This window comes from Oenanthe melanoleuca, chromosome 2 (genome assembly GCF_029582105.1).
Source record: "Oenanthe melanoleuca isolate GR-GAL-2019-014 chromosome 2, OMel1.0, whole genome shotgun sequence".
In the NCBI taxonomy this organism is placed as follows: Eukaryota; Metazoa; Chordata; class Aves; order Passeriformes; family Muscicapidae; genus Oenanthe; species Oenanthe melanoleuca.
In genome coordinates, this window is record NC_079335.1 from 107254671 (window position 1) to 107277400 (window position 22730).

General features: G+C 41.6%; 1 protein-coding gene across 1 annotated transcript in view; it reads left to right on the forward strand.

Annotated features, from left to right (window-relative positions):
• Nucleotides 1–9701: 9701 nt before the first annotated feature.
• Nucleotides 9702–22730, forward strand: part of ZNRF2 (zinc and ring finger 2) — a 57286-nt gene continuing 44257 nt past the window's right edge. The window contains exon 1 of the mRNA XM_056485386.1: nucleotides 9702–10262. Within this exon, the coding sequence (XP_056341361.1) occupies nucleotides 9785–10262 (478 nt within the window). The 5' untranslated portion in view covers nucleotides 9702–9784. The remainder of the gene's footprint in view (nucleotides 10263–22730) is intronic.

Consider the following 22730-nt stretch of genomic DNA (forward strand, 5'->3'; position numbering starts at 1 on the left):
TTTAAAATCAAACAAATTCTGCTCTGCACAAAGCAAGCCAGCGCTCTTAGTTGGGAATGTATCTGTTATTGCCTAGTACCACACTGAAAAAGCATTGATTTCCACCCACTCTGAAGGCTCCTAAAAGCTTAGGAACTAACGTCAGCTGACTATGTTTGTACTGGATGCTCAATCACTGCACCAAATATGCTCTGCACACTAGTCACCTTTAAAATTATAGTGGCACCTTCTTGAATAAATCACTGCCACCAGATTTCATGCGTTTCCTTTGGGTTTTCTTGGGAGCAGAAAGGGAAAGGATGAATATGAACACAACACGATGACAGTAATGTTAAAATTATTTAATTCAATGTTATTAATATACATTTGGATTGTTTTCCCATGCTTTTAAATTTCCTCAGGAAAATTTGCTGCATTCTTTTCTTGGCATTTCTTTCAGTCTTTCATTCTCTTTCCCTTTTTCTTTCCTCTTTCCATTGTCCCCTTCCTCTCCTTTTCCTTTATCTGCTCCTGTTCCACTTCCTTTTCCTTCTTTTTCTTTTCTACTCTAGTCTATTATACACTTTTGGCTTTACTATTCTATTACTTTTTATTCCAAGAAAATTCTAGACATGTGACACAGTTTTGCATGCTTTTGCTCCTGATAACAATTACGGGTCAATTTTCACACCCTATAAATTTGGATGGATAAATTTGGTGCAATTCTACTGATATAAATGGAATTTTAACTGACATTGGACTCTAACCTGACATTTTAATGATTGATTTGCATGGTCTCAGCTGCAAGACAATTTGTCTTAAGCCCCCATTAAATCAGAAAACTACTGTTTCTGACTGAATATGCCAATCATTCTAGCTTATCTAGTGAGAGATGCCACATGCTTTCTCCTGCTTTGGCTTTATTTCTTGACAGCTACTTACACTATTTATTGTCTAATTGGGTCTGCCGATACTCCGTGCACATCCCAATCTGTCCAGCCCAGACACAAAAGTCTGAAAGCATTTTTCTAAAATCTGCATACTGTTGTTGATTACAAGATATGAGGGCAAAAAAATGCAGCCTGGATGTAACAACATGCTTACTTCTGTATCATTATTTCCCAGAAAAAAAAAAAAAAAAAATTAAAAATTGCAAAGACTGATGGAAGAAATTATGTCTGAGCACCTAGGCTGATTCTGATTATAAGGGTTCCACGTACAAGACAAAAGCCCTTTTTTCTATTGAAGTTTTCACACTCACAGGGCAGTAAGGGCTAAATCCTGCCAGTTGTTGCTTGCTTTGCTGGTGTGCCTCAGAGTGTGTCTGAAGGAAGAGGATGCTCTCGCACACAGCAACCACTGATAGGGTAGGCCCTGCTTTGCCTCCATGTAGAGAAACAAGTATTCCCCTGTGCTGAGTCCCACTGTGAAATCCTGCTCATCAGCACCAGGATTCTCTCCATGAAGGATACATCTGCCAACCTCACAGCTGTGGCTTGCCAAACAGCACACCAGCACTTGGACAACAGTTTCTCAGTGGGGTTGGCAGAGGTTTGACATCCACTGGGACCTGATCCAAAGCTCAAGGGATTTAATGGGGGAAAAAAAAGTCCATTGATCTCGGTGGCTTTGGATCTGTCCTTTTGCTCATCTCCTTTGATGATTTATACAACACTGACATGCATATTTCACTTCTGAAGCACAGAGCACATGGTTTTAATCTCACCATTTCCCTGGTGACAGGGAAGGAACTATGCTGGCAGCTAAGACACTGGAAAACATTAATTATTCTGTATACTATTATTACATTTTGCTTCCCTATGGAGGGTAGAGATTACAATTAAAAAAATCACAAATATTTTGTTTTACAATCTTTTCCTGCCCTTAAAGGTACAGTCAAATATCATTAAGTGCAAATTTTTGCGTGTGTGTAAAAATGATGAGAATGTTTGGTATTGTAATGGGAGGTAAGAGAACATCAAGAACTAAAAGCCACTGGAGGGGAAAAAAAAAAAGCCCCTCTTCCCTAAAAACAGTTCAGACAGGAAATCTTACCAAAGTACCAGGAAATTCTCTTCTCAGATTGGAAGGTGAGAACATTTCAATCTTATGAAGTCTTTGTTTATAAGATCAAGATTACTGGGCCATTGGCAGCAGTTCTCTATTAGTTATGCTGATCTGGACCAAGTCCTACAGTAGCAGTGACTATAAAACTTAAAGTAAGTCACAACTCAAGATTTTTCATGACTTCAAGAGCAGTTTTCAGGAGCAGCCAGGGCTTGTTTTGTTGTCTGTCAGACTCAGTATCCTGTGCATTTCTCCAAGGGATGCCCCCTCAGCACCCAAGAGACAGAGCACCTCCTGCCCACAGGACAGACCCACAAAGCACCAGGCCTTTTCAAAAGCAGGAGGGATGCTTTGCTATGTTTTTAGATTTTTTCATTCCTAATCCAACACTTTTTTTCTTCTTTGTTTCCTCACTGGCTAGTGCAATTTTTTCAGCACTAGATGTCAGTGTGGACTTGCAATACCAGATTGCTCTGTAAGTTTTCATTAACAGGAGAGGAAGAATTGCTATCCAGAGTGAATCCAAGCCTCTCCAGATTCATGGTATGCTTCCTACAACACTGGTTTTTGTTTACTGTTTAAACTCCATGTGGAAAGTGTAGAACTGCTTTCTGTCCTTGATTGGGGTTAATATGGCTGCAAAAGAACCCTATCTAAATTGTGATCATATAATGACTGAGTTAAAGAGGAGTTACCATGAGTCCAGAGAAAAAGCTTTGTTTAGAAAATAATAAAGAAAAAGAAATGGTTCTCAATTATCTTGATAATTTGTGACCCTGCTAAGACAGCTTTGCACAGGTGCTCCATGGGGATGGTTAATCCTGCAACTAAGAGCACTCATCTCAACAAGAACCTACTGACAAGACTGAGTCCTTTCATTCCTACTGCCTAGAAAGGTACTGCATCATCTTGGCATGTTTTGCTACACCAAGCAGTTACAAGGACTGTTCTAACTTGCACTTGATTTACTATTTGCCTGGCATTTTCTGAATATTGAACTGAAACCAGCATGGGGCAGAGCAATCATCCAGGAAGTGTATGTTGGCTTTCTGAAGTGATGAAATGTCTGGTTTCTACCACTCTTTGGAAAACATTTTCCTTCTTTAAGATATTTAAGTCCCTCATTCCCTATCTTGTTCAGGGAAGGCTGAGGAAGATGGATGAGCCCTGACTCCCCTCACTTTGCAAGCAGCAATCCAGAACAAGACACAGCTCCTCTTGCTCCTGGAGAAGTACAAACTGGGGAAAGGCAAAGTGGAGAGAGGAGGAAGTGGGTTCACAATTCTGATTTCTCATCTCTTACTTTCATGGGTTTTGGCTTCTGTCGAGTGGATCTGAGCCAACACGACAGATGGAGCCTTTTACAGCACCCTCATGCTTGGTTTACACCAGGCGTGATGCACAGAAGCCGAGGCAGAAAACGTTTCTGGCAGAGAGTGCAGAGCTCTCTGACATCCTCCCAACTCAGTAGTGTTGTAGCTGTGATCTAGGCCTTCAGAAAAATCCAGTTACACTCCTTTGTATTCTTCACTATGCATTAGCTGATAATGTATTACCCTGATACATACTTCAGTGTGCCTCACTTTTATTATACTTTATGGTTGTTCTTCCCTTTGACTCCTGCTGCACAAAGTCACTGTGGCATATGTGACTGCCCAAGCAGCTGTGCTTAACATTCCTATATGTTTTTGTTTCTCATTATTAGGCTTATCAATAGCAGACTGCAAGCAAGGTGCTGTAGAATACTAATTAATAATTAATAAAAAATATTAGCAAAAAAATAGGGACAAAGGCATTTTTTTCTTCTGGGCTCTGAGAAGTTAAGGTAATATTTGGTAGATAATAGAGAAGCTGAGAGAATACAGATTGTACTTGGCAAATCTAATGTCACGTGGCTCTACCACCTGCTCGTATTCCTTCAATTTTCACTGTTATTTTTCTGTAATACTGTTTTCCATTTTCTTACCTCTTTCTGTAGATGTCTGGCATTCAAAGAATTAGTTTCAATAATGAAAGATGTATACTGTAAAAGAGCTTTGTCTGCAATCAGCTTCTGAAAACTGTACAATTCTCACTGTGTCACGACTTGAAGTGTCCTCTTTGCTATTAAATATCATGAACTGCTCTAGATAAAGCTCTCTGTTAAGCCAGCTGCCTCTTTAGGTGCAGAAGGGTTTTGTGGTCCCACCCTGCATTGAAAAACAAATTAGCATAATTCAGGGATGTATCTCGAAAGCCTACCATTATCTCCCCCTGCTCAAGTAAAGGGAGTTTAAGGTGATCAATCATCCTCCCCCAACTCCCAAATCCACACTCAGCTGGCATTGCTGGGTACTGACACATGAGATCCGAAAATAAGGGAGAATAAATATGCTTCCCATCTGTTAGTTTGTCCTCCACCCCCTCTTGGAAGCCACAGAAACAGAAAAATGAGCTGGATGGCACCTTTATGTGTCAGCTTGTATGCCCCAGACTCTCATACCCACGGATGTGTGTATCATGCCTCGCCCAGATAAACATGCTTTGATGTCACTTCATTAATGAAATGGTGCAGATGCCTCCAGCCTAGAAATGGGCATTGCCTAAGCAGCTATTTGTCTTCTCTTGTTTCTTAAACATATAATAAGAATGAGGGTTGGGGGGACAATAACTGCATGAAAGATCAGGAAACTACACAGAGAGGTGATAAAGCAAAGCTGATGACAACAAAAAAAAAAAAAACAAACAAACCACCAAACACCAACAAGTGAAGCTAATAGAATTATGAGAGAACCAGCAACTGTCCTGATCATGGACCAAAGAGGCAAATTCATATGAATAGCATTTGGTATTGCCTCTGGTTGCCTACACAGGTACTCAGTGGCTATGATAATACAACTGTGAGTGTAGGACAGCATAGAAATTACTAGGGTGAGTATCCTTTCTATGAGAAATCTTGGACTGAAGTATATTTTTTAAAGTACAACATGTGGTAATGAAGTGCACAGCACAAATTGCTATTTCGTCAAGTATGTTATTTCCAAGTATTTCTTCCTGTACAAAATGGTCAATCAATAAGCCCAGTCAAAATGTCAGTTTATTTTCAAGATTAAGTTATCTTCATTGTGAACATCAGTTTTCTCTAAGGGAAACTCCAGGGTACAAAATAAAGCATATTGTTTGCAGTGTGATAGAAACTTCAGAAAAGCACAACCTTCAAACAAAAGATAGAAGGCTTTAAACAGAATTTTTATAAAGCAATGGTGAACTTCCTTACCCTTGTGAGCATCACCACACATTTCCAAAACAATTTTAGAAACCAAACCTTGAGTTTGACAAGCAGCTTGGTTTTTTTATTCTGTGAAGATTGATCTCAATATTTTGCAGGATTGTTTTTCATATGTCAGTGTAAGGACGTGCCTAAATCTTCATATGATTAACATCAATAAGTGTAAAGAGTTATTCAATGCAAATAAAAATCTAAATCTGGATAATGGGCTCTGCATCTATAAAAATGCCAGACACCAGCTGGAGCATCACTGACACCAAAATCTATTAAAGGGATTCCTACAATAGATTTATGTATTGTTTGTAGTCACACTGAGAGGGATTATATGGGACCTATTTCCCTAGTGTACAGATGTGAGCATAAAACAGTCTTGTCTGCTGCATGGCTTACTCTAGCTACAGATGTAAGGCATGTGCTTTTTACGTGTCTGATTTCAGGAGGCTAAAACAGCTCTATTTTGCTTTCCTTATAAGCTACTGAACACATCAGAAGTCTCTATTTTCAGTTATCTGTGTGGAACTGTTGTGCAGAGGTATTTCTTTCAAACAGATAAAATACACAGTAATGTAAAAACTGCACTGACCTCTTCCAGTCACAATGTGCACCTCTACCCTGGCACCTGCTCAGAAAATCTGGCTAAACCTTTTTAGGAGCCCACACTAGCAATTATAATATTAAGCTGTATGTTATGAGGGTGTGCTGTTACTTTTTAAATCTTTCTCCTTTAGAAAAAAGTGTCTGATTGGTTGTGAACAGAATGAAACTCTGGCTGGCTTTATTAGTTCCGGGTCAGATGCTTCTATCAGTAAGGAAACCTTGCTTAAATCCTTGTTTCAGTGTCTCTTTAAAAGCCATCAAAGAAGCGGGGGGTGGGGAGAGGGGAAATTACCTGTCTGCATAGCTCTTTGTGGAGCAAAATGTAGGCCCCTGTTCCATTTATCAGCACACATTTTCCAAAATGTGCAATATTATGAATTTACACCTAATTTTGTATGCTGAGGGCACACCTGTTGCCTGTTGTGTTCAAGGAAACTGGTCAAGAATCAAGTTCATTATTTTCACTTGCTGATAGACAAAGTGGTGTAACCAGAACTGAAGTGGAGGTATGCAGCTTAAAACAAAGAGCAGCGAGTGCCTGTCTAAACCAGTTTTTTTCCCACTATCCTGGACAAGGAACAAGTAGTGCTTATTTAAGTATGACTTCGATTCCCTAGATATGTTTCTACAGGAATAAAAGCAGCATTCACCCATATAGACCTACTGAAGTTCATTTTTATATAACTATCTGCTTTTCCACTGAGTTCTTGAAATCTGTAGAAGTATGGTCAGCAGCAAGATATTCGACTTTCCCTCTGCAATGCTTCCCCTCATCACTAGTGACTCTCTTTTGTAACTTACAAAGTTTTTATGCAAACTGCTTCTGGAGTGTAGTAATGAACAAATGGGTGGAGGTTACAGTGCCAGATACTTGCCTCTACAAGACTAGGCAGCTAATAGACATTTGTTAGAGAAAATGTTAGCTTGAAAACCTAACTGTACTGTTGCTTATATAAAGCAAATTTTCATATCTAAAGAAATTTCTATTCATTTTTCAGAGAGACCAGGAAGAATTGAGGGGAGAAAGCTAGCTCAGAGGCATGGCACTTTTTATTCTGAAGATGTAGGTGTTATTTGAGAGATGTGTCTTGTTTAGACTCACACTTGATAGTGAGAAAGCTGCAAATATGTCCTAGATGCAAAACAAAAACTGAAGCCTACATAAAAAAAAATAAAAAAGAAAAAAAGAAAATGACATTGCACTGGGAGAAGTCATGCTCTCTGAGAAAGGAGCACAGGCTGTCCTGTTGTGATTTATTTTCTGTGAAATATCCTTTGCTGTTAAATGTAACTTTCTGACTGGATAACTGGATGTCTTTTTTGTGTGGCTTTTTTTCCACCATAGGCTTCATAATCTAATCTTAAATTGAATAAAATATTATTCATAGTCAAATATGATCTGTATTTAAGACCTGCTTAATTCTAAAATCCACTGTAAAAAAATACAGGAAGGGCTGTGTAGCAATGTACTATTTTCAAAATGCTGTTTATTCTAGCAGCTGAACAGCTCTACTAACACTCAGTAGTGGAAATTTTAAAAACTCCATAAAACTCTGAGCATGCTCCCTCTAACCCTGCTCCAATAGGGCTCAACATGCCACAGGCATTCTGTGAGCAGCAGAAATTATGAGTCATGTTTGCAACATCCTTTGCCCAAGCAGATTCCTGGAATCTAGCAGGATAGGAATTCCTATGGTAGCTTTCCCTTCTGTGGGAACATTAGAATCTTTATTTTCTACATAACCACTTATTTTCTGTACTGTTAACGTCTCTGAGAGATTTGGCTGAAGCTGGACAAGGATTTAAAAAGTAACCAGTGGCAGAGCAAGCAGCATATCCACACTGATTTTCTTTCTGCAGGGAATCGAATTAGAAAGTGCTCATGATTGATCTACTTTGGAGTATCTACCACTGCTAGCAGAGACTGCAGCTTATAATTCACAAGTGGGGATGACATAGCTTGGGACGGCAGATTATCGACCCCAGCTGTCCGCCCAACACCCAGCACACAAAAAGACTCTTCATGAGACAGCTGTGGAATCACTGCCTCTTGCTGAAACGGGCAAACAGTTTACACCAGCATTCTCTGAATGGGGTTCAGAGCACTCACAGAGTGTCTCAGCTATCCAGAAAAGTGCTGTTGCAATGAAGAGTGAGGGCTAATAACCTTCTGTGCCACCCCCAACGATGGCACCTCTTCTTGCAGACCCAGCTGTGAGTTGCAGTGATGCCAGAATGTGATGCCACACACGGCAAAAGGAGGAGGAACAGGAGGCCTTTCACATCTGAGAAGGAGCATCAAAGATGCCACAAGTATAAATTTAACGCTCCATAATACTTTGTATTTTAATTAAGATTTGGATCAGTTTTATTGTGTAATTATAAAATAGCTTGGATACTGTGCCACTGTGACATAGGAAGAAATAGTTGGAATCCCTACTGAGACAGTATGATGAAGAGTCCTGAAGTACTGCTTCATGATGACCCTATTTTAGAGCAGATAATAATCCATAAAAACAAGCATTTTCCTCAGATGACCGGCTGCAGGAATCATGTTTATATAAATTCAGTGTATGTGACGGTATCAAACAAGGCACAAAACAGTTTTATGTCTGAATGTTTTGTCATGAGCAAACTAAGCCCACATGGGTATTATTCACTGGGACAAAATGTTTAGCTAATCCTCATGTAAAAAACGCGACATTGAGTGACAGACTGAGGTATACAGGGCTTTCCTGTATCACCTGTGAACCAACGAGATTTTCCTCCTTGTTGTCCTACTTGTCCACCCAGCCGGAGGGCAGAGGCTCGCAGCAAACAGCCCGGCTTGGGAGCCGCCGACCCGGGAGCGCTGCCGAGGGGGGAAGGTGCCTCAGCCGCTGCCCCGCGGGAGCCGCCGGGCTCGGGCATCCGGGCGTTCCTGACCGCAGCGGCGGAGCTCCGAGCGGCAGGAGGGCACGGGAGGGCACCGCCGCTCCGCCACCCGGCCCTGCCCGCCGCAGCCGCTGCTCTCCTCCACCTGCCGGGCTCCAAGGGAGCGCGGACACAGGGGCCACCCGCCTTCTGCCGGCCGCGGTCCGGCTCCTGCTGCTGCCCTGGCGGGCGGGCGAGGGGACGGCGAGCCCGCCGTGTGCGTGTCCGTGTGGGGGAACGCTCCCTCCCCGCGGCGAGCGCGGCCGGCGGCACGCGGGCCTCACCTGGCGCTGCCCGCACCTTGCGGGCGGAGCGGCGCGGGAGGCGGGGCGAGCCGCCGGGCCCGGCCCGTTGCGCTGCGGCCGCCGGGGGCCGGTCTCCCGCTGGGCGCGCGGGGGAAGGCGAGGCGGCGGCCCCCGCCCGCCGTAACCGCTCCCCATCCCGCCCGCCGGTGCCGCCCCCAGCATGGCGACACGGTAGAGGAGCGGCTGCGCCGGGGCGACCGCCCTCTCCCGCCTCCTCGGCACGGGCACGGCGCGCCGCGGACGAGCGAGCGGCCTCGGCGGCGCTGCTGCCGCCGGTGCCCGGCACAGGGCTCAGCGGCGGCGGACGAGGAGGAGGATGGCGGTGGCGGCGGCGGGCACGGCAGCAGCAGCAGCAGCGGCGGCGGGGCCGAGCGGCCGCGCGGCGGGAGCCAGCACCGTCCCGAGCAGCTCATGGTGGCGCCCCAGACCCGCCAGCAGCGGCCGCGCCGGGGCCGCCAGCTGAGCCGGATCCCGGCGGGCGGCTCTCCCCTCTCCACACCGACCCACCGAACGACCCGTCCCCCTCTCCCCCCTCCCCGGCGCGACCCGCGCCTCGGATCGCCCCCGCCGGGGCCGGACTGCCACCACCCCCGGGCGCCGCGGGGAAGGCGGCGGCGGCGAAGGGCACCGGGCAGCGCCAGGCGGCGGCGGGACCATGGGCGCGAAGCAGAGCAGCCCCACCGCCGCCAATGGCCGCACCCGGGCGTACTCGGGCGGGGACCTGCCTTCCTCGAGCAGCAGCAGCAGCGGCGGCGCTAACGGGACCGGCGGGCGCTCGGCCGGCGGCGGCGGGCGCTACGCGCACCTGGCGGCCGCGCCTCACGCTGCTGCCGGCGGCGCGGCGGCCGCGGCGGCCGGAGGAGCGGCGGCGGCGGCGGCCAGTGCCGCGGGCTCGGCACCCCGGAGCAGATCCCTGGGGGGCGCCACGGCCTCCGGGGCCCGGGCGGCGCAGTCCGCCTTCAACATCCCCCACAGCAGCGGCCCCTACGGCTCGCAGGACTCGGTCAGCAGCACCCCGGAGGAGGGCGGCCGGGAGCGGCCCGCGGGGGGCGGCGGCGGCTCCGGCTCCTCCGGCGGGCCCCGGCTGGTGATCGGCTCGCTGCCCGCGCACCTCTCGCCGCACCTGTTCGGAGGTAAGGGGCGCTGGCGGGGCGGGAGGGTTTCGCTGCCTCTCCCGGGGGTGCGGGCGGTGGGATGGGGTGGGGGGGAGTCCTTCCCCGGCTCCGAGGTGGGACGGGTAATGAATTATCGCTCCAGGGAGAGCTGCGGCTCATCCAGGCTGGCGTCCGGGTTTGGAGACGGGGCTCCTGGGCCGGCGTCTCCTATTGTCTGTGAGGAGAGCTGTGCGAGGGGAGGTTAAAAATGAAACGAGCCCGGCGGCGGGGAGGAAGCGGAGCCTCTCCGGCCGGCGACTTTAGACTCTAATAGCTGTAATCAGTGCCTGTGTAAATACTCTTGCCTACTACTTACATAATTAGAATTTAATTGGATCATGTGTCTCCGCCGTTTATTCTAAAATCGGCCCAAACCCCTCTTTAGGCACTGATTAATGTGTGGCTGATGCTTGTTCCTCTTTCTAAGTTCTCGGGATCTCTGTTCAGAGAGCCGGTAGAGAAAGCAGAAGTTGAAGTAAGTTTCTTTGTTAATAGCGTGTGAGAGGCGGGCAGAGCCGGACAGCATCCGTGCCGCTGGAGCACGGGCTCGCAGCTCCGGTACCCGTACCCTGGGGATGGGCACATGTGCTCCTCGGGCAGGAGGAGCACTCGGCTACACTCTGAAATAACCAGGAAGCCGAGGCCCTTCGAGAAGCACATTAAACGTGGAGCGCGTTGTAGGTTTTTTTTTTTTTTTTTTTTTTTTTTGCCTGTAGTGTTTTTTTGTCTGTCTTGCGCTACCGAGATTAATTGGGCTGGATAGGACGAGCATTTTACTGCCTGCATTTTTTACCTTGAGGTTGAAAATCACCTTGTCTGTTGGCAGCTGCGTTCAAAGTTGCTGACTCCTTTAAGTGCTGCTCATTCTAAAGACTGTTCATATAGGTCAAACAATGCGCAAGTTTTATTTTTTAATGGATGTGTTCTCCAACTGATATTTTTAATACATACATACATATTTTTATAAATAAAGATAAGTATATATACCTATATAAATTTAATACCTTAAAGCTTTTTTTTTTTTAGGGGGAAAAGAAGAGGCTAATGTAAAATTTCTACGTTTCTGTATTCTTATTAATCCATTTTTGAATGCTATTTGTGGCAGGTTGGCTTTCCTGTTGTCTATAATTCACCCAGTTTTTAGCCAAAGCAGAGCTGTGTGCAGCCTGACCCTCGCAGGGTACACGAGGTTTCTGTCACATGGCCTGCCGCCTCTGGCATGGTGACCTCAAGACAGCATAGCTGTTACTTCCTATATCTGAAACTGCCTCGTCCCGGTGGTTGAACATTAACAGAAAGCTGTCAAACCCTATTATAATAAAAATAATATTTTCCTCTAAGAAAGAAAATGTAAGTATTTTCATAGTACCAAGCTGCTCGACAGGAGTGCTTTGTTGCAAGGATGCTCATTACACCATCAAAGTACTTTGAGGGGGAAGAAGGTGCGTGTGTTTCTTCTAGTGATGAGAGGATGGAATATCATGGAGTATTGTACAGCTCGTGCTAAGCACAAGGGAATCACTGGAATGTGTAGCCAGTTGCTGCTCAAAGGTGAAACTTTTTTTTTCCCCTTCCTTGCTTAAACACTGTACTGTAATTTGCCTTGGTGCCAGGAGGGAGCGGATTAAATGTAAACTAAGTGATGAGGATTAATAACCTGAATACAGGAAGCTATATTCAGATGCAGGAAAGTCTCTTCAGAATAACTCTGAATTTGATCTTACTTTTCTATGGCATGTAATAATTTTTTAATTGCTTTACTACGCTGTATTTTGTTCTTGGTGTGGTGCAAAGCTTGTTGCTTTTATCAGTGCAGGAGAAGTGCTAGGGGGTACACTGTCTTCATCTACTCACTAATAAAAATTAAGGGCTGCCATGTGTTAGGAGTATAACTGGCAAGTTCAAGATACAGTAAGATTTTTAGTGAAGAAGCAAATAATTAATTACTATCTTGTGACCACATAAAGACAGTGTATCTTGGTGAGATGAATAACTGCTTCATCGTAATACTGCAACACTTGTGAAGAAGGCCTCACTTGAAGCATTATTCTTTCTTTCAGTTTAAATATTTTGTGATGTTAATGATACCTTACTCCACGTCCCACTCAGTGTTGCCATCCTTTTCTAGTTGCATGCTTTGTGTTTTCTTGATTCCTTACAATAACTACATGATTGGAAAAGGTAGCACAACTGGAGATCATACATTAATAGCATCAGCATTCTGAAAAATAACTTGAAGCATTGTTTTTGTCCTGATGGTAACTAGCTCAAGCTTGTCTAGGTGTGGTATCTGGCATTTATCTTGTGTATCTTGAGCATGCCTGAAGTCCCCTCCCTTGTTTTGTAACTTGCAAATTAGCTGAATTATTTCTTTTTATCCTGAAAACTGCCAAAATTAATTGTGAGGATTAGCATAGCAATTCTGTGAAAATTAAAATAGAAAAGAACAAGAATACCTTCTGTAAGTTGAAGTGAATCTCCAGCTATTTATGTTTTTAGGCATACTGCTTGGCTTCGTCAGTCAGTGACACGTGGGTGTTGCACTTGTTAAATTACTGTAATTAATTTGCCATTAGTGAATTACACTCTATTGTCACTTTTACTGAGCTGTTTTGCATGCTGAAGTAATGTATAAATATTAACCCTCTGATGTAAAATGCTTAAATCTATACTAAGCTTGTCAGTGCACCATTTGAATGAGAGTATAAAAATTATGCTAATGTATTGGCAAGTATGTTCAGTTATTGCCTATGTTCCTTTAGCAGGAATTGTAGTACTAACAGCCTTTCCAGACTCTGAAGGTCTCGTGCTCCCATCTGACCTCAGGCTAAGGCACTTTTATAAGCAACATGTAGTAGAGTTATGTACTGCTGTGTAGCTTTGTCTCATCTCAGGGGGAGTTCAGTTCACTCAATAACCAGGTCCTTGGTCTCACAAAAGAAAGAAATATATATGTGTGTTTAACTTTGTGCTGTGAGCATGCCTGAAGTAGGCTTAGGGTGTTAAGTAGAGTGAGACCCAAATTCCATAAGAACTTACGGCACTCCCAGAGAGGCCAAACCTGTGCGTGACACTCAAGAGCTTTCTTGCAACACAGTGCCAAGTTCCAGCTTCCTTTAAGGTGATAACACTTATCAGGAATTTTTGACCAGTAGTTTCCCTGCTCTGTTCCTCAGTGAATGGGACTTCCCCTCTCCTTCAGCCCCAAAGTAAATATTCTTACCTTCTGTTGTGTGTAGGAGAGTTGGCCCCGAGGACCATGGGGCCAGATTCACATTAGTTTTTCTACAGTGTTTTTAGAGATTACATACTTGTCAGCACTGCAGCAAAGCTACCACTGTAGTTACAATATAGTTTGTTTTTGTCAGTGATGCAATTGGTTCAGCTAAAAATGGACTTCTGGGATGGTTTTTGCTTTGGGTAACTGCTGATGTGTTACTTCCATCACTTAAAGTGTTGACAGCTTCTCAGAACCCTCTTCATGTTTATGTTCCTGTTTCTGGGTGGTCATAACTGGGAGAATTCTTGGCAAAAATACCTAGTATAAGTATCCTTCTGGTGTTCTAATTTGGGAATGTTGTTATAAGACAATAACACCATTAAACTCTTCTTTGTTTTGTTTTGTAATTAAGAGTCTCTTAGGGAGTCTCTCAGGGAGCTGAAGATAGCAGAAACTCAAACATACGGAGTTTTTAAAATTTTCACATCAGTTCTTCTTTCAAGATGATTGAGCAGAGACTGTACAGGTTATTTTACAGAATTTCAGTTTGTGTTGTATATGGTCATATAGAATTTTATATGATGTTTTTACAGATAGATTTTTAAATATATGGTGTTGCAGATGCAGCTGTTAAAGCTTCATGCTTTTGTCAAGATTGGGAGTAATGATTTGGAGATTAAGTTGCATCTGTTCAACTTTATTAGGAGAAGGAAGTTTGTTAATGTTCTTCTTAAGCCAAATAATGATCAGACTTCTTTCATGAAGTACTTTACAGTGCAGAATTTATCACCAGCTACTGAAAGTACATAACACAGCATGGGTAGACCCTTGTAGGTATATTATAGTAGCATCTGTTTGTAATAATAATAATAGAAGTAATGAATGAATTCTTCATTCTATAAAAGAAAGTTTATGAAAGCCTCAGGTTATAACCTGAATTCCTAGTTGGATTGTGGGAAAGCAGATAACCATAGAAGAATGATGTGAATTCCCAGAAGAGGTTTTTATGTCTTTCAAACTGCCTAGAAGGCCACATCTTGTTTTGTTTCCCATCAGATCTGTTTAGTTATATTACATATTTGGATGCATTTTTGAGGTTCAAATGTCTTTTGGTCACTTCCTTGCCTTTCTCTTCCAGTATGACTCAAGTACTGTTGCTTTGAGAAATTATGAAACTCTGAAACAACTTCAGACTTAATGCTTCTCCCATTTTGCCAGCCAAAGGGGCACTCTGAGGTGTTTGCCCCCTGAATTGGAAGAAAGGTTGGGAAGTGTGCCTTGCAACAGGACTGTTGGGCTTGTGGGAGCAAGAGAGATAGATGTGTTCAGTTATATTGATGAGTTAGCCCCAGAGTGAGAGAGAAGTCACTTTTGCAGTCTCTGAAGATATGGGGGGTTTTGTAAATACATTAGCATCCCCTTTGCCAAAATACAGATTGAGAAATGCGTTGTGCTAGGAGAGCAGTCCAAGGATAAGTCTATTGATAATGAGCTTTAGAAGGTCTGTTCTGGCTGATGAGTTTGAGGAATCCAGTCTCTTTTCAGGATCTCACAGTTCCTCATTTGGTGGCAAGGGTGTAAACCCTCCTGAGGAGGGAAAAAGGAAAAGTAGCAAAAAGTCCACACCACCAGCTGCCTGCTACAGCTTAGTCAAGAAAGTGCTTATAGTCTCAAATGTTAAGTGTTTGGACAAAGTAAGCTAAGAGAAGAACTGTTTGTCTTCTGGTGGTGCTCATGAAGTCCCTGGGAGTCATCTTTAATTTCCTTCAGTTGGAGACTGGTCTCTGTGATGATGAGTAGCTTGGGGCAGTGAAGTAAAGACTGAGGTGAGTGATAGGAGAATCTTTGAAAGGCTTTTTTTTCCCTCTTCCCCTCTTGCTGCTTGGTAAACAGAAGGGTTTAGGAGAAGCCAAGTAATAAAAAATGGCAGCACTGCCATTTGCAGGAGAAATGTAAATAGTTAACCGTCTGAAGAAAAGGAAACAGCCTAATTGTAATGGCATATACAAATATTTCTTTTGGCTATCAAGGTAGTGATAGTACCTGACTGAACCTTTGCAGTGCCAGTTCAAACAAAGGCCTTCCTCTTATTTAATGTCTTCTGAATACCCATGCAACCCTGATATTCTGACAAAGTGTCTCTCCTCATATTCTGTCATATAATTGCAGACTAGTCTCCAACAGTCTCCCAAGTAATTTCTTTGTCTCATAAAGAAAGCCTTTTGTCACTGCTAGAAATTCAAAACTATTTTTAAAACACATTGCCTGTTCATCTGTTTGGGTAAGTTCTTCTCCCCGGTTCTTGCCAGCTGCTCATGGAAAACTTCATCATGCAAATGTTCTTGAATTGCTCTCTTAGCCTTGCAGGAAACTTTTAAGTTTTGAATAACATGAAAGTTTTAGGGTAGGTTTTCCTTGCTATTTGCATGCAAGCAATTTTATATTATTTTCAAGATTTTTGTGCAGTGTGTCTACTGCCCACCCATTAATGGCTTAATTAGTTCCAGGAAAGGTGTATGGTCATTTTGACAGATTGTGTTAATTTACTCTGGTAATGGAGCATGTTGTTCTTGCAGATGTTTAACCTGTGAAAAGAAAGTGAGAAATCCTTGAGTGCTCCAAGTTTCTATTTTGGAGCATCTTTAAAGATCTGCATCTTTTCAGTCAAAAAAAAACCCAATTCGTATAAAACCACAACTTCTTGAGTAAAATCAGAACTGCATATCTTAAGCATCTAGGAGGGTGTTTTTTGTTTACTGCTATCTGGATAGATATTCCCTAGACAAGTGCCTATGTTCCCGAGACCACCTTTCCTTTGTAAATAATCATTGTGACTTTCATGAGGATATCTCAGTGTGCATTCAGAGGTCTTTGACCTCTGTTGTTGGTAAGCTTCAAATTCCTGATGCTTACAAAAATGGGGGTTAAACTGTAGAACGAATGAGGCTGGTTCTCCTTTTCACTCAGGACACGCTTCTATTTTCTGCATGGAAATTGAATAGTATTGGCCTGGAGAGATCAGGAAGCACGTAGGAAAATCTCACAGGGCTCGAGGTGTCTTTGACTGCCTGCCAAGCAGGATTCCAAGTGTTGTGTGGGATTTGACTCTGTCACTCTTGGTTGTCTTCCTCAGGAGCTGACCTAGCTGGGTGTTTCCTTGCTAGTCTGCCCTGTCTCAAAACCAGACCACCGCAGCCTGTGCACAGTCCCCAAAGGGTGGGTGTGCTGCATACCATTGGGGATATTTTTAGTAGATTCTGTTTGCTGACTGACTTAGTGTGCTATAAATACAGAGTTCTCATCTGGCATGCACTTTGCGTGTCTTCTAGTAACTTATAATAAATTCACCTAAGAAGCATGGCGAGGAGAAGCAAGCTGTTACGATTTGTTTGGCTTTCCATACAAAGTGTCATTTATACAAAGCAATTATTTAGTAACATTTTAACTGTAAATGGCTTTTAAAACTAGCGGCATTCCAAAACACTTCCTAGTTGGGCTCCCATAATTAGTCCTTATGTCAGATTGATTTATACTGCATTTTCACTGGTTTTAAAAGTTGAAGGTGGAGTTTTTAGATGTAGGAGGTTGCTTGAGCATCTGGAATACTCTCAATACTAGTAAATTACAGTATTTTTTTGCCAACACTAGCATATTTCATAAAAGTTATTCTCTGGTAAAAAATGAAGCTTAATTATGACTCTCCTGTAATTTATTTTCCCTGAAGTGTAGATGTATATGCAATTTCTTGAGTTGAAATATAGTTTAGCACTTACAGGACTCAATGCAGAAAGGGGAGGATCCCATGTCTTAATAAAATACAGGTGCATTTTGAGGTCTTTGAATGTTGAATTTGACAGAAAATTGAAGGATGTATTCTTGCTGATTTGTACTGAGTGTAGCCTAAATGCATTGTTCTGCACTGCTAAAATAAAAACTGTCACAGCATACACCAACAGACATGAAGTTTTCCATGTACAGCAGAAGAAGACTGCTCAGAGATGCTTTCTGCAGATTGCCTGAACACATAAGCAGTATTTTGAGAATCTTAATTTATTAAATAACAAAATCTGGACTAATCTGATGATAGTCCTTTAGAAAACTTACAAACTAGATAGTCATCCTGTCAAGAATCTTAGATAGTTGCCTTGAGTCCTGATTTCCTGCAGATGTCTGAAAGATGTCAGAAGTAAGAAGTTTTACTTATTGTAGAATGAAGATTATCACTCCTTTATTCTTCAGTGTGAATGTGGATAAAAGTTCCAGTCTGGGGATAAAGAATATTGCTTTTCTCAAGAAAATGACTGCTGTGGCTCTACCAAGCAAATAGCAAATAGATAATGGTGGACAGTCTCCAGAATGTAAAGAACAGTGACAATAGTAAAATGTGGTTCTCTGTGGTCATTTAACTGCTTTGCTTTTACTATGAGCCAGTTCTCTTTCTTCCCAGTGTCTTTGCTGCATCAGCAAGGATGACTGAAGTAGCCTAAGATGCCAAACTTGAGAATTTGCTGTCCATTTTCTTCTGTGTCATTGTTGTCCTTTGGGAAGAATGAGTTTAAAATCACACAGCTGTGTTCTAGGTATTGGAAGACGTAGTTTGCCTGTGAATGAGTGGGTCAGGGCTCCTGTAATGTCTTATATTGGATAATCATGATTCATCTTCAGAGCTGATGGTGATGAATTTTCTAAAAAATGGTATGGCTGTGTTCAGGTGTGAAGTGCCCAAATACAGGGTTAGCTATGCAACTTCCCTTCAGATTTTTCAGTGTTGTGATTTTTTTCAAACTCAATTGTAAATTATAGCTGGTTTGAGTGTTCGAGTTTTTACAGTATATTTTCGCTCTCTTAGCCGTGTGGTTATAATTGTTAGAGGCAGACAGATCAGTTTTAATAGATACTTGTTTTATTTTTATATTGGGAGTATTGCTCAATGAATGACAAGTAAATTGGCTGCCTGAGTACAAAGCAGAGTAAAGATGACCTGATTTTTTGTCAAAGCTTTAGCAATCTATTAACAAATTACAATTCCAAAATAATGAAGCATTATTGTAAAGCAGTTTGTATGTTTTTAAAGTGCTGTGTACAGAAATAAGATACCTAGTCCAACCATGCAATAATGCCATAAAGCTGTTGCTGGCTGAAGAGAAATGATCTACTAAAACAGCACATGGATGAAAATAGCATGAAATTCCATATGGAAAAGGGCTGCATACTATCAAAGAAACACTCTTTGAATATCTGATTCAGCTGTCCTAACATTTGCATACTAGATCTCTAATATTAAGATACCAGATGACAAGTGTACAGGAACTGGCTCACTTCTCAAGGACTGAAATACAATTAAAATTAATTGAAGAGTAATGCATGTTTGCTGCAGCTTGACTGTTGGATTAGTTTGTATCCCAGTGTGCTGTATCTGTGAATTTGTGTGTTGTGCAAGTGATAACATTATCAAAGGCACATGATACTGAACTTTTTCATAATCATGGATGCGTAAAAATGAAATGTTGAAAATACAATTGAAATAAAATACAGTACTGAAATAGCTTCTGGTTTGAGAAAATACAGATGCCATTGCTAGAATAGTAAACTGTGTACCAAAATAAACTGGTTTTCATGCACTTGATAAGATCGAGATCCAGTGACAGCTTAAAACTAGGGAGTGGAGGAAATGTTCCTTGGAAATGTGGGACTAGTTTTGCTGCAAACAAAGGGATAAGGAAACTAATGCAAATAATGTGTTTTACATTGTGTGAGGGGGGGAATGGATGACGTGTTCAGCCCAGGTTATTCTCTTTGTGTCTCCACTTGGCCTCTCCAGTCATAAAGTGCATACTTGTGTTCAGCTGATGAAGTCAGAGGAAATGATGAACACATTTGGAGCCAGAGGGCAAAAGTTCCTCCTAGTGGGCTGGGCTGGTATATGAGACTTCTCTAGAGGTGGGCAGGCAACCAACCTTTTACTTGAATTTATGATTGTACATTTTGCTTTAGAGCTTTGTTTAGAAGAAATGTTTAAAAGCATTGTAAGCTTGGATGATTATAACCATTTAATATGTTGGAGAAATCCATTAAGTTGTGAAAAGTGATCTGGAATTAAGCTCTCTGAAGTGAGCTTAGACTGACAGCAGTGTTGAGATTGGTCCTATCCACACAGATTTATGTGGTCATGGAGTCTGAGGTCATGGAGTGATTGTCAAAAGCATTCTAATTTTTAAATTCTGGCCATTGCAGATTCTCTTTTAGGGATTGACTAGCCAGTAGGCAAGTTGCAGAGAAAGGCTGCCATGTTACAACAAATACAAGGCAAGAAATACTTAACATTGATAAAAATATTCAGAGTTTAATTTTTGCCAGGAGTTGAAAGAAATAACAAAAACTAATGTTTATTATTATAAAAGCAAGGACCACAACAAAAGTCCTTGAAATCTTTTGCTCTGATGCTTAAACAAGCAAGTTTAAAGGGCAAATACATAACAAGTTTTTAAAATAACTGTTTAGCCAGTGGTCAAAACTAGAGCTTGCCAATACCCCTGTATTCTCTAAAGTGCTGCAAAATACTGGTTATAAGATGCACCTCTAAGGACTCCTGTTTTTTATCATTGTTCTATCATGGATTTGCACTATCTCTGAGCTGTTAAAAAGCTGTGTCCCATAGCAGCCTAGTTAGCTGTTATGTGCAAACATTCCTTGAAATATGTTTAAAAACAAATGTTTGTATTCAACATGTTGCTGGCCCAGCACTGTTCTCAAAGATGCAGAATTAAAATGAGTGAAAAATGTAAGCTCACCAGGAAATGTTAAACTCAAATCACCTGGCAAGGATGGCAAATTTGTAAGCAAGAGAGAGGGAAAGGTCTGTATGGAATGGTGGTGTTCATTGCATTCTTACTTAGAGGGAGTCAGGATGCAAGGATATGAGTACTGATACTGTTATTTTCTAATCTTTTAAACCATGGTCCTATGACGCTAAAGCTCTGTGTCACTTACTGAGAGCCTCTCCTTTTTTCTTCCTTTTCCCAGCCCTTTTGCTGTTTTCTGTGTGGATGAGTCATCTTGCTTGCAACACCTTTATTAGTAACTGCAGTGCTATTGAAAACAAAAATAAATATGCAGAAATACTGACTTAGCTGGATTTTAAAAATACATTTAAAAAGAAGATCAGTGTTTGAGTTTAGGACCTGTTCTGTTTTTCTTAAAAGACAATTTAGGGTATTATATATAATTTGGATTTTAATTTTAATATAAAATTTTTATCTAGCAATTGTGGTATCAGTAGTATTAATGGAGGAATAACACTAAAGAAAGACCTTCTTAAATAGATAATTAGTTCTGTATCAAAGAGAAGAGGCCATTTTGATTATTTATTTTAGGGTATCTATTAATAGATATTTTCTTGAATTTCAAATTTTCTGACTTGCATTTCCCCAAATTTGAAAATTGTGATGTTAATTTTGCTTTTTGTTAGCAGTGTTTTGAAGCACATACGAGTTAAAACTGATTAAACTTGCTCCTCAAAGGGCTAACCATGTAAATTGTACATTTAGCACAAGACACTATAGCCTGGAATTTAAATGTCAACATATTAAATTCTAATCCTATTGGTTTTCTGTTTATGCCTTAAGGATTTATAAATTTACAAAATTACACACTTGTAATTTGATTTCAGACATGAAATTTCAGAAATAGGAAAGGAAGAAAAGCCTCAAGATAGGACCTTATTTTTCTTTTATTTTTCCTCCTGTAGTTTCTGTCTAACATACTAAGCCTTATGCACCTTCAGGCAATGATGATAAATGTACTAGGTACAATGTTTTTAAGCTATTGGTACAGCTAAAACACTGTGAGGACATCTTTACTCCAGTCAGTGAATCTTGCTCGTGCAGAACTTTTTGTTTGCTCACAAATCTACCTTGAAGGGCATAATCCCATTTGTCAGGAATTGTCGTCTGTAGCTGACAAGGATTTCTTCCTCTGCTGAAGGAGAAGGAGATCTTTCTGCAGTCTCAGTATTCATGCTCTTAAATTGTTACATTTGTAGCACTCTGCAGAAACTCATAAATTGTAAACAAATTTTAATGGTGCTTTCCTAACCCTAAAAGTCAGTGAATACTATGGCAACTGAACCCTCTGACTGAGAATTACAAATATCACTACAAGTACTTGTACACAGAAAGGTAAATACAGAGGAAAGATACTTTGCCAGCTATTTCAGTCAGTTGTTGTTGAAAGCAATATGTAAACATTGCTTTTTCCTTTCTCACAGAGAGTTTTGGAAAATAATTCATCATTTAAAAAAATTCATTCTCATATTTCGGTTATTTTGCATACAATGACTTTTCTCCAAAAACTTCATGCCAAAGAGCTTGTAAGGACAGATTTAATTCTAATGAGTGATGCATGGGCAAAAGTGTCTCTGATGTTCATAGCACGTGAAGAGACCTTGGGGTTCCTACCACCACTGGAATATGGGATCAGCTGGGTTTAGTTCATTCTGTGCAGATGATGCTTATTCTTTCTTAATTTCTTAGTGGAAAATAATCTAATTTCTCTGGGATTTTATTTTGACAACTAATTTTGCCATTGGAAAAATTTCTAATAAGCAAATTACTCTTACTGTTTGCAACTGATTTCCAATTTTGAATACGGAAATTTGCAATTAATGCATTTTTTTAAAGTTAATTCTTTTCTCATTGCAATCATGAAGGCTCTTTTTTTCTTTTCTAATTGTACTTGACTCTTGCTAGCTATTAGCTACAATTTCAATGATGCATATATAGCCTTGAAATGTAACTGAAAGGACATTTACTGCACTTAGTACCTCTCAAGTTTTATAGCCTCTTACTTTGAATTAGGCTTTTAGAAAGCTCTAATTTGCTAGATGTGTCTGACAAAAAAGGACCAGGGTGGTAATGAAGAAGACAACATTTAACAATAAAGTAACTGTCTTTAAAAACGTAGGTTGTTTGTTTCTGTCAGTGGCTGTGTGCCTAGTGAGATTCAGGAGGATAGATTGGTAAGAGAATTCATTGAAAAGGCTTGTGCATAGAGTTATCTAGTGTTACTGTTTGTGTTAGCTAGCAAACTTGAAACTGCTGCTTCTTGTATAAACAAGAAAGCAGCAGCAATTATTCTTTAAAACTAAAAGCAGCTGTTTGGGCTGTAAAAAAACCCGTTTCCATAACACAAAAGTACCACTGTGATTGTTTATACCAATTGGCACTCGT